This window comes from Aquarana catesbeiana, linkage group LG11 (assembly GCF_042186555.1).
Source record: "Aquarana catesbeiana isolate 2022-GZ linkage group LG11, ASM4218655v1, whole genome shotgun sequence".
NCBI lineage: Eukaryota > Metazoa > Chordata > Amphibia > Anura > Ranidae > Aquarana > Aquarana catesbeiana.
In genome coordinates, this window is record NC_133334.1 from 101,601,154 (window position 1) to 101,614,038 (window position 12,885).

At 41.5% G+C, this 12,885-nt stretch overlaps 1 protein-coding gene across 1 annotated transcript in view; it reads right to left on the reverse strand.

Moving 5' to 3' along the window:
• Positions 1 to 304: 304 nt before the first annotated feature.
• The window catches only part of LOC141111717 (uncharacterized), a 491,097-nt gene continuing 478,516 nt past the window's right edge, over positions 305 to 12,885 (reverse strand). The window contains 2 exon segments of the mRNA XM_073603861.1: positions 305 to 648; positions 3,176 to 3,299. Of these exon segments, the coding sequence (XP_073459962.1) occupies positions 411 to 648; positions 3,176 to 3,299 (362 nt within the window). The 3' untranslated portion in view covers positions 305 to 410.

Genomic DNA, 12,885 nt, shown 5'->3' on the forward strand with positions numbered 1-12,885 from the left:
TCTGGAGTGCGTTTTTTGTGGTGTGAACTGGCCCCAAAATAAAAAAAAAATCCTAAAAGCGAGAGATTTTTATTTTTAGAAAAGGCATGTAAAGTCTCTTCCCTATTTTATAGCAATTTTCTTTGAACAAAGGTTCTGCTTTACTAAGAGGCTGAAGAAGGGGGGAATCCCCCCCCCCCCTCTTTATTACATGGGAAGGTGACAATCAAATCCTTCATTTTTATTTATAACATGTTATAACTTGTTCTAATAATTGTAGCATACATTTAAGAAAACAAATCAACCAGAAGACCATCATATGATATAAATGCTTTACTCTTAAAGAGGAAAGACAAACAAATTCAATTTACATACAGGAAAGTTATAGACATGGTAGTATAGTTAAGTTACATTTGCCTGTGTACAGGTAGTTAAGTCAAAGTTTGTCTGCTTTTCCGTACGGAGCGGCGAGCTCGGACAGGTGAATGTTCTTCCAATGTCTGGGGCAATCCACACTCAGTGTTGACACAGTTACAATCTTGCACCTCAACATAATCATGATCCACTAGACTTCCATCCTCGCACCTCAGCGTCACACGTTTATTGGCGGTCTTCACATCCTGGCAACAGGTGCACTTATGTGACATTTCCCCGGCAGCTGCGGAGTACCTGGAAGATGGATGGAAATTGGTAGAGCTGAGTATGACCATTCATCATAAGCAAGCTGGACATGTTTAGCGTTGTAGTACATGATAAGGTGCCCAGGCTATGTTTTTCTCTGAGGGGATCATCTTTGAGAAGTTTACATTTTATGCCAATATCTTTATAAAACCATGGAATGAGTACACATTTTATATATCCACTCTTTACAAGCTTTTCTAAAGTTGAATTTAAAGTAGATATAAAAGAAACTGAAAATACACCCCTGAACTCATTAGTACATCATAGCATGTTTTTTGAAAATGCAAGCAGTGTAATTACTTGAATTTGGTTTGGTATTAGTTTATCACAGCTTGCTGTAAAACAGAGCTCAGACTGGGGCAAGGAGAAGCAGCACAAGGGGCTTATCATTTGTGCTGCAGTTCAAGGTTAATGCTTATAAGAAGAGAGCCATAGAGATGTGTTTATCAGTTTTCTACTTCTCCTTTCACTGTCCAGTCACAGGGTGGTGGTGAGAAGGAGATGTGTAAGTGTTACCATCTGCAGCAGAGAAAAATCAAATCCCCAGCCCTGTCAGACATGTATGTGCTCTGTAACAGAGCTGTGTAAATCTCAGGAATGTCCTTATACGCGTTTCATCTATGTTTTTGCCTGTTTGCCTAGAAATCAGCTTTAAATATTGTATATTTAAAATAATGTTTAAATATTGTATACATTCTACTAGAGTTCCAATAGAACATCATGACCCTTTAAATGCTGCTAAACGGAAGACAGACAAGACATATAGGGGGAGATTTACTAAAACTTGTGCACACAGAATCTGGTACAGTTGTGCATCAGCTTCTAACTTCAGAATGTTTAAGCTTTCACAATAAAACATAGAAGCTGATTGGTTACTGTGCACCAGTTTTAGTAAATCTCCCCCACAGTTTCTATGCATTTTCACTAAAGTTGGTTTCAGATTTGCCATTCAATGTGAAAAGAGACACCGTAGGGTTGATTTACTAAAACTGGAGAGTGAAAAATCTGGTGCAGCTCTGCATAGAGACCAATCAGCTTCCATTTTTTTTTTTTTTGTCAAAGCCTAATTGAACAAGCTGAAGTTAGAAGCTGATTATCTACCATGCAAAGCTGCACCAGTTTAGGTAAATCAACACTTGTATGTCCTCTGTATATCTGATGCCCAAACACCATTTTTGCACAATTTATTAATCATTCCATATGGATTGGGGTAACAGTTTTCCCTCTATTTTGGGAGACCCCATAAAGTTTTCTACTGTAGGCAGTAAGCTGAAAAATCCTGGCTAATAGACTTGCTTTTTCATTTGGAATTTCCCTATTATGACTTTTTTTTTTTTTTAATAAATTGTAAGATATTTTTGAAAATCACCATGTATTTGGACAGTTTAAAAGTAACGTGGAAGAGAATTTCCTAGGAGAAGGCAGTAAGTAGGTTAGAGTGTAGCACGTTGGGTGTGTGTTTCACATGAAAATCATATGTCTTATTGTCCTCACCCGCAAGTCTTCTGGCCTAAAGTCCCAAACATCGTACTTTTGAGTCCTGTCATTCTCCAGCTCCAACTAGCTGACTTGGCTGTCAGAAATTTTCAGTTGGCTTACTTTAATCGAATACTAAGCTCAGAAAGAGTAATCTACTCATGGCATGTTTAGTTTACATTTTGAATCAGTTTTTTACCTTTATGAACTACCCGTTGATTTCAATAAAAGTTCACAAGGCCTTAAAGGTGTATTAATAGACAACTAACACTCTAAAATCTGCTAGCATAGAGGATGTTATTAGTTTTCGTTGCCATGTGTGGCTGCTGTGGCTAGCAAGTCTCACTATACAGTATGAAGACTGTTAAAGGAGAAGTATAGCCAAAGCTCTTTTGGCCATACTTCACCTGTGGGTTACAGGAGTGCACTTAGTTCTGCACTCCCGTGACCCAGATTCAGCTGACGTCACAGAGCTGGTCCAGGCTCTGCATTCATCCTGACAATAATGCGCCACTGAGAGCCTGAGCAAGCAGTTTCCGAACCCTTCCACAGCCTGGCGCTTCAGTGAGCATTGGATCGGCAGAGCAGAGAGCCGGTGACTGAATATCTGTGCTTAGAATGGGCCAGAGAACTGAGCAATCAGCGGTCTTTGATCGCTCAATTCTTGGTGTAGAGTTAGCGGTGAATGGATGCATCATTGGATCGATGCTGCACCTACATAAGTGAGTAAGAATGCTTTTGTTTCCTTTTAATTCCTGCACTTCTGGTTATGTCTTCCTTCCAAGCTCAAGCTTTGATTTTTGGTTGAGCAAACATTGTCCTTGAAAGTCTGTAGAGATGCTGGCATTTCTGAGTGTCAATCCCCTGGTCCGATATAACTCTCAGTGATTTCTTCTGCCATCCTCTACATCACTGGGAAAGGTAAGTATGTATTTGCCTCTTTGCTGGGAAAGCTTTTGCTGGCATGTATATTTTAAGAGGAGAGTCATTTTCATTTAAATATATACAAATTGCCAATTTAGTAGAATTAAGATCTTACATTGAATAGGTGTTGCAGGTCCCTTCGCATCGCGATATCTTCACCATCTCTATTGATCGGCAGTTATTGAAAGTCATGTAATTATATTCTTGGTACAGGTCACAAGATTTGCTCTTTTGAATACCTGAATGATGAAAAATATCACATATTATTCAGAGGCATTCTAGGACAAGTTACCTAAAATAAACAACAGCATCAAAATACAAAAATAAAATAAACATTTATTTGCCAAATATATCATTATTTGTAATGAAATATGAGTGGTGTATCCGCGCAACGGAACAGAAAATTAAAAAAGTGGAGAAAATGGAAAAAATGGAAATAATGGAAGAAATCGCATAAAGGACTGCACAGATGTGATTTCCACCTAGGTGGAAAAAACAGAAGGTAAGTGAAGGGTTAGTGTGTGGGTGTGGCGCTGTCCTAATTTATAGAAATACTTGGTAAATTGTGTGTAGCCAAATCCCATATATAAAGTCGCATAAACCAAAATTGCAAATAAAAAAATTCAACGAAAATAAAAACAAAACATAAAACAGCAAAGTGACTCCCTTTGGAGTGTGTAGGTGTAACGTTGTCCTAGTGGAGAAAAAAGTGGAGAAAATGGAAAAAAATGGAAAAATGGAAGAAATCGCATAAAGGACTGCTGCCTCCACAAATGTGATTTCCACCAAGGTGGAAAAAACAGAAGGTAGGTGAAGGGTTAGTGTGTGGGTGTGGCGCAGTCCTAATTCATAGAAATACTTGGTAAATCGTGTGTAGCCAAATCCCATATGTAAAGTCGCATATAAAGTATAAACCAAAATTGCAAATAAAAAATTCAACGAGAATAAAACCAAACATAAAACAGCAAAGTGACCCCCTTTGGAGTGTGTAGGTGTAACGTTGTCCTAGTTTAAAAAATACTTTGTAAATCGTGTGTAACCAAATCCCACATGTAAAATCGCATGTAAATTATAAACAAAATATAAACAAAATCGCATATAGCAAATTTAACGGCTAGGTTGGCCCCCTTTGAATTGGGGGAGGGGGAAGGGGAACAGGGGATGAAATCAAAAAATGACTTTAGCCAAAGCTATTCCATCCGCATAAACCCCCATATAGTGATTGACAAACATAACATTGCTGAATAATTACATAGGTTAAATTGTGACTAGTGCTCAGTGCCATTTAAGTGAAAAACTTGACATCTTTGTAAAACAAGGCAGGTATTTGTATAAATCTTGGTGACCAGGTGCTCGTGTCTTGTGATCATGCGGACACTCACCAGCTTCTTTAACCCCTGCGGGGGTAATGCGCAGTCACAGTGTATGCCACTGTGCGGCAATCCACAGGCTGTTTCTGGGTCACGGTGACGTTTTAGGCATAAGAGAAGAAAGAGGAGATTCCATAGCGTAAAACCATAAAACACTCTTTATTGAACGCAGATGACAGAATGGTACTCACATTTAAGCAGTTTATAATAGGCAACCAAATGTCATCAAAACAGGAGAGCGTCAGATTTAGGTTGGTAATCCTCTGGGAGATGATGCAAAAGCGTCAGAATAGGCCACGCCCTACGCATTTCGTCATAGGGACGTCAACTGGAGCGTCCCTATGACGAAATGCGTAGGGCGTGGCCTATTCTGACGCTTTTGCATCATCTCCCAGAGGATTACCAACCTAAATCTGACGCTCTCCTGTTTTGATGACATTTGGTTGCCTATTATAAACTGCTTAAATGTGAGTACCATTCTGTCATCTGCGTTCAATAAAGAGTGTTTTATGGTTTTACGCTATGGAATCTCCTCTTTCTTCTCTTATGCCTAAAACGTCACCGTGACCCAGAAACAGCCTGTGGATTGCCGCACAGTGGCATACACTGTGACTGCGCATTACCCCCTCAGGGGTTAAAGAAGCTGGTGAGTGTCCGCATGATCACAAGACACGAGCACCTGGTCACCAAGATTTATACAAATACCTGCCTTGTTTTACAAAGATGTCAAGTTTTTCACTTAAATGGCACTGAGCACTAGTCACAATTTAACCTATGTAATTATTCAGCAATGTTATGTTTGTCAATCACTATATGGGGTTTTTATGCGGATGGAATAGCTTTGGCTAAAGTCATTTTTTGATTTCATCCCCTGTTCCCCTTCCCCCTCCCCCAATTCAAAGGGGGCCAACCTAGCCGTTAAATTTGCTATATGCGATTTTGTTTATATTTTGTTTATAATTTACATGCGATTTTACATGTGGGATTTGGTTACACACGATTTACAAAGTATTTTTTAAACTAGGACAACGTTACACCTACACACTCCAAAGGGGGTCACTTTGCTGTTTTATGTTTGGTTTTATTCTCGTTGAATTTTTTATTTGCAATTTTGGTTTATACTTTATATGCGACTTTACATATGGGATTTGGCTACACACGATTTACCAAGTATTTCTATGAATTAGGACTGCGCCACACCCACACACTAACCCTTCACCTACCTTCTGTTTTTTCCACCTTGGTGGAAATCACATTTGTGGAGGCAGCAGTCCTTTATGCGATTTCTTCCATTTTTCCATTTTTTTCCATTTTCTCCACTTTTTTCTCCACTAGGACAACGTTACATCTACACACTCCAAAGGGAGTCACTTTGCTGTTTTATGTTTTGTTTTTATTTTCGTTGAATTTTTTTATTTGCAATTTTGGTTTATGCGACTTTATATATGGGATTTGGCTACACACAATTTACCAAGTATTTCTATAAATTAGGACAGCGCCACACCCACACACTAACCCTTCACATATCACTATTTGTAGTTATGAGAATGCTTTTTTGGCTGCCATTGTGGAAAATATCACCTGGAACAGTAAAACTAATTATTAAATGATAAGTTTACCTCCTGTAAAAAAAAAAGAATAAAAAAAAAAAAAAAAATGCACATTATTTTGTAGGTAATAAATGTGCATTTATTACTTTTTTTTTTTTACATTGCAGCCTGTAAAGAATTTGCACTCGCAATCAGTGGATCATGGGTGTAATGCTAGGCTCCTGCAGACACACAATATAGCTGTTTGCCCATTCCTCCCATATGGCCAGACAGTTACTAAATTGCAGGAAGAATCAATGAACTATGAGAGCGGTCATTAGTGCCTTCACAGTTCATTGAGAAATACAAGTCATCTGCTGTGATGGCAAACAGAATTTGTAGTTCATTCATTCACAGAACTCTTTGAATGAATGATGCAGCTATGTGGGAGGAGACCCACACAGCCATGCTGTTTTTAAAATTGTGACAGTGGGTGCAGGGAGAGGATGCCCTGCCCACTGTCACAGCGGGGGATCAGGGGACTGCAGCACAGCAACATCTTATACCCTATATACAGGTGTAACATGTTATTGGGCTGTAGTAACGCAGCCCCATTTGCAATTGGGAACCAATCTGATTTATTCCCTTTAATGTGATTATTGTGTCAGTTCTGAAACAGTAATTAAACTAAACAGATAAAATTTCCTTTTAGAGGGATATAGTCATGTAATGCAGTACTTGATGCCAACTCACCACCACAGGGTGTGGGGGATTCACAGAGTAAACCAGAGAAAGAACTCTTGATAAGACAGTGGTTTAAAGTGTAACTAAAGGCAAAACTTTTTTTTCAGTTTTGGATAGAGGGATTAGAACACCTGTCAGTTTTTATTGCTGTCTATACCCCCGTTAGTGAGATTCACCCTCTCTATTTGTTATGTTTACTAGAGTTAAAGTAAAAGAAAAATCACACATTTTGGGTTATCACCAGAAAAGGGGAAATCTTCCAATGGGGAGGCACTAGTTCTGGTGACCTGGGGAATTCCCTTAATTTGCAGGGATTTCCTCTCACTTTCTGTTTGGCTATGGGACAGGAAGTTAAGGGAAATCTCCACAATGAGATATAGATGGGGAAGAAAATCTGACAGGGGTCACAACACTCCATTGCTCTATCCAAAATGAGAAAGAAAGATTTGCCTGTAGCTCTACTTCAATCCTTCCCCAAGCAGCTTTGAACAGACTGCATAATAAATCTTAAGAGAAACACCAAAGTGTATAAAATAAATCAGCTTTATTATCACAAATAGGGATGAGCTTCGTGTTCAAGTCGAACTCATGTTCGGCTCGAACATCGGCTGTTTGCAAGTTCGCCAAACAGCGAACAATTTGGGGTGTTCGCGGCAAATTCGAATGCCGCAGAACACCCTTTAAATGTCTATGGGAGAAATCAAAAGTGCTAATTTTAAAGGCTTATATGCATGGTGTATGTCCAGACTCCCCTCCCACTGCTGAAACAGGAAGAAAGATTTCTAACATGATGTGCACTTTCTAAAGAATATATAAAGCTGAAGACTACAGATATACATGTAAAACTTATGTAGGGAGATTTTCATCTCTGTGTATCATCTGAGGCTGTTCACTTTATTTGGTATAGGAGAGAGTTTACATGCACTTTAAGGGCTATGTATTTTGTCATTTATTTTTGATATTTGTGATTAGGGATGAGCCGAACACCCCCTTGTTCGATTCGCACCAGAACATGCGAACAGGAAAAAAGTTCGTTCGAACACGCGAACACCGTTAAAGTCTATGGGACACGAACATGAATAATCAAAAGTGCTAATTTTAAAGGCTTATATGCAAGTTATTGTCATAAAAAGTGTTTGGGGACCTGGGTCCTGCCCCAGGGGACATGGATCAATGCAAAAAAAAGTTTTAAAAATGGCCATTTTTTCAGGAGCAGTGATTTTAATCATGCTTAAAGTCAAACAATAAAAGTGTAATATCCCTTTAAATTTCGTAGCTGGGGGGTGTCTATAGTATGCCTGTAAAGGGGCGCATGTTTCCCGTGTTTAGAACAGTCTGACAGCAAAATGACATTTCAAAGGAAAAAAAGTATTTTAAAACTACGTGGCTATTGCATTGCCGGTCCGACAATACACATAAAAGTTCATTGATAAAAACGGCATGGGAATTCCCCACAGGGGAACCCCGAATCAAAATAAAAAAAAAAAATGACGTGGGGGTCCCCCTAAATTCCATACCAGGCCCTTCAGGTCTGGTATGGATATTAAGGGGAACCCCGGACAAATTTTTTTTAAAAATGACGTGGGGGTCCCCCTAAATTTCATACCAGACCCTTCAGGTCTGGTATGGATTTTAAGGGGAACCCCGCGCCAAAATTAAAAAAAAAAAACGGTGTGGGGTCCCCCTAAAGATCCATACCAGACCCTTATCCGAGCACGCAACCTGGCAGGCCGCAGGAAAAGAGGGGGGGATGAGAGAGCGCCCCCCCTCCTGAACCGTACCAGGTAACATGCCCTCAACATTGGGAGGGTGCTTTGGGGTAGCCCCCCAAAACACCTTGTCCCCATGTTGATGAGGACAAGGGCCTCATTCCCACAACCCTGGCCGGTGGTTGTGGGGGTCTGCGGGTGGGGGGCTTATCGGAATCTGGAAGCCCCCTTTGACAAGGGGACCCCCAGATCCCGCCCCCCCCTGTGTGAAATGGTAAGGGGGTATACCATTTCACTAAAAAACTGTCAAAAATTTTAAAAATGACAAGAGACAGTTTTTGACAATTCCTTTATTTAAATGCTTCTTCTTTCTTCTATTTTCTATCTTCCTTCATCTTCTTCTTCTGGTTCTTCTGGCTCTTCTGGTTCTTCCTCCGGTGTTCTCGTCCAGCATCTCCTCCGCTGCGTCTTCTATCTTCTTCTCCTCGGGCCGCTCCGCACCCATGACATGGGGGGAGGCTCCCGCTCTTCTCTTCATCTTCTTCTCTTCTTCATCTTCTTCTCCAGGCCACTCCGCACCCATGCTGGCATGGTGGGAGGCTCCCACTGTGTGACGCGTCTCCTCTTCTGACGATTCTTAAATAACGGGGGGCGGGGCCACCCGGTGACCCCACCCCCTCTGACGCACGAGACATGACGGGACTTCCCTGTGGCATTCCCCGTGACGTCACAGGGAAGTCCCGTCAAGTCACCGTGCGTCAGAGGGGGGCGGGGTCACCGGGTGGCCCCACCCCCCGTTATTTAAGAACCGTCAGAAGAGGAGACGCGTCACACAGCGGGAGCCTCCCTCCATGCCAGCATGGCTGTGGAGCGGCCCGGAGAAGAAGATGAAGAAGATGAAGAAGAGAAGAAGATGAAGAGAAGAGCGGGAGCCTCCCCCATGCCATGGGTGCGGAGCGGCCAGAGGAGAAGAAGATAGAAGACGCCGCGGAGGAGATGCTGGACGAGAACACTGGAGGAAGAACCAGAAGAGCCAGAAGAACCAGAAGAAGATGAAGGAAGATAGAAGAAAGAAGAAGCATTTAAATAAAGGAATTGTCAAAAACTGTCTCTTGTAATTTTTAACATTTTTTACAGTTTTTTAGTGAAATGGTAGGGGTACTTATGTATCCCCTTACCATTTCACACAGGGGGGGCTGGGATCTGGGGGTCCCCTTGTTAAAGGGGGCTTCCAGATTCCAATAAGCCCCCCGCCCGCAGACCCCCACAACCACCGGCCAGGGTTGTGGGGATGAGGCCCTTGTCCTCATCAACATGGGGACAAGGTGTTTTGGGGGGCTACCCCAAAGTACCCTCCCAATGTTGAGGGCATGTTGCCTGGTACGGTTCAGGAGGGGGGGCGCACTCTCGTCCCCCCTCTTTTCCTGAAGGGTCTGGTATGGAATTTAGGGTGACCACCACGTCATTTTTTTTTTTTTATTTTGGTTCGGGGTTCCCCTGTGGGGAATGCCCATGCCGTTTTTATCAATGAACTTTTATGTGTATTGTCGAACCTGTAATGCAATAGCCGCGAGTAGTTTTATATGACTTTTTTTCTTTGAAATGTAATTTTGCTGTCAGACTGTTCTAAACACGGGAAACATGCGCCCCTTTACAGGCATACTATAGACACCCCCCAGATACGAAATTTAAAGGGATATTACACTTTTATTGTTTGACTTTAAGCATTATTATAATCACTGCTCCTGAAAAAACGGCCGTTTTTAAAACTTTTTTTTGCATTGATCCATGTCCCCTGGGGCAGGACCCAGGTCCCCAAACACTTTTTATGACAATAACTTGCATATAAGCCTTTAAAATTAGCACTTTTGATTATTCATGTTCGTGTCCCATAGACTTTAACGGTGTTCGCGTGTTCAAACGAACTTTTTTCCTGTTCGCATTTTCTGGTGCGAACCGAACAAGGGGGTGTTCGGCTCATCCCTAATCACAAATATCAAAAATAAATGACAAAATACATAGCCCTTAAAGTGCATGTAAACTCTCTCCTATACCAAATAAAGTGAACAGCCTCAGATGATACACAGAGATGAAAATCTCCCTACATAAGTTTTACATGTATATCTGTAGTCTTCAGCTTTATATATTCTTTAGAAAGTGCACATCATGTTAGAAATCTTTCTTCCTGTTTCAGCAGTGGGAGGGGAGTCTGGACATACACTGGGTGTGAGCTGATTGGAGGAAAGGTACACACCCCCACTCCACATAGGCAGAGGAAGGAAGGAATGTGCAGAGCTGTACTGTACATAGACCAGCTCTCTGCTAATCTATCTCTAAGTCCCCTCCCTGACACAAATTTCCAGCTGATTTTATATTGTGTGTCAGAGAACTTGTCATAAGTTATCATGTTGTTAACAGAGGAACTGGAAATACACAGGACAGGTTTGGAGAGCGATAAGTAAACACTACAGATATATGTACCCAGGTCAGATTTCATTAATGGGGTTTACAACCACTTTAAGTATAAAAAAACAAACAAACCCTTCACCATAATTTAAAAACAAAGACAATGTTGTCTTGTGACATATCTACATCCAGGCAAACACCTGAACCACACTAGGTATGCCAGACAGCCTCCCTTGGCCATATGGCTTGTAAGGTATTGTTAACAATCAAAACCAAAAGGCATGGCTGTTTTGACTACCCACAGTATGCACTTAAAAGGCTCTGCTATAGCATAAATGTGCAGCTTGTAAATCAAAATAAATATATGTAGTGTAATAGTGAGAGTCCCTGTCGCTATAAAAATGGGGTTAAAGTGGAAATAGGGTATGCACATTTGCTTGAGGCAAGGCTTCAGAGCATAAATGTGGACTGGAGAAAACTGCTTTTGCAGCTTTCTCCAGGTTTTGAGATCCACCAGCAGATTGACTGGTCAGGTGTGTGTTGGGCTATTTGTAGACACCTGACCATAGTTCTGGGCTCCACCCTCCCGAGGAGTCCAGGCAAGCAAGGGAGAAGTGTGCATGTCTGCACAGGTCTGTCTGTCTGTCTGTCAGAGCAGACAGAGGGTCTAAGCCTGTGGGCTGGAAAAGAGTGCTGAGGTACTGGGTGTACAGGAAATCTGTTATAGAGCCGAGAGGGCTGAAGCATGTGTACAGGAAATCTGTTATAGAGCCGAGAGGGCTGAAGCATGTGTACAGGAAATCTGTTATAGAGCCGAGAGGGCTGAAGCATAAGTTTGAGCAGCAGTGCTGCTGAAGAGAGCCAGGTGGCTTGGTATTTTTGATTAAACTTACATTGTTGCTGTGGAAAGCTGAAACCCCTGTGTGGGCAACACTTCTGTTATTGGACATTTTCTTTCTTTAATAAAAGTGGGCCTACAAGCCCTTAAAACTGCGTATCTGGCGTGGACTCGGCTCACTGGTAAGCTCTACCTTTAAGCTAAACCAACCCCCGATGTTACAGTAGCTAGAATCATCCCTATTAAATCAAAGCTCCAGTTATATCTGAATCAAAATGCACTTGTTGCAGTCCATATTGCACTTGAAGGAATGCTTAAACACATAGACATATTGCTAAAGTTAAGAGGTGAGCAATCTTAGTAGCAGGAGCAAGCAAGGGGATGCTCAATAGGTGCACAGATATAGTGACACATAAAATGGTATAAACAAGCATGAGTTAAGAGGCAGCCATGAGGGCAGTGGTGGCCCATCCACTAGGGGCGCAGGAGCACTGCCCCCCTATCCATGCATCTGGCCCTCTTATCTACATTCAGGGCATCAGACGCAGTGATTCCAATGAGGGTTTTTTATTTTTTTTGAAGCACGTGATTAGAGCCAGAGGTTCTAATAGGCTCTAATAGGCCCTGAGCCCACCCAATTGTGTGACAATAGCGAATTAATATTCGCTATTGACACACTGATTGTCTGCACACTGATAACTGCTAGTTATTAATTAAAGTGGTTAACACCCCCATTTCTGTTCTGGTGACAATGCAAAATTTGTGATTTTCTTTCGCCTTCTCTCTTGGTGATAACGGTAAGCAGGACAAATGGATGGCTCTCCCTAATAGGGATGCAGACAGCAAAAAAGCCTGACATGTGTGTAGGGGAGCCCTAACCTGTGTACCCAACAATTGAGTAAACATGCATGGATACTTAAAGTAGAACTATAGGTATTTTTTTTAATCATTTTGGATAGAATAAGGGAGGGTTATAACCCCTGTCAGTTTTTTTTTTTCACCATATCTGTCCCATTGCGGAGATTTCCCTATACTTCCTGTCTCAAAGCCAAACAGGAAGTGAGAGGAAATCCCTGCATATTAAGGGAATTCCTTGGGGACCCCCAGGTCACCAGAACTAGTGTCCCCATTGGAACATTTCCCCTTTATTACTTTTCTGGGGACAACCCAAAATTTACGTTCACTTTCAATGATAATAGTAAACAGCACAATTAAAGAGGTTAGATCTC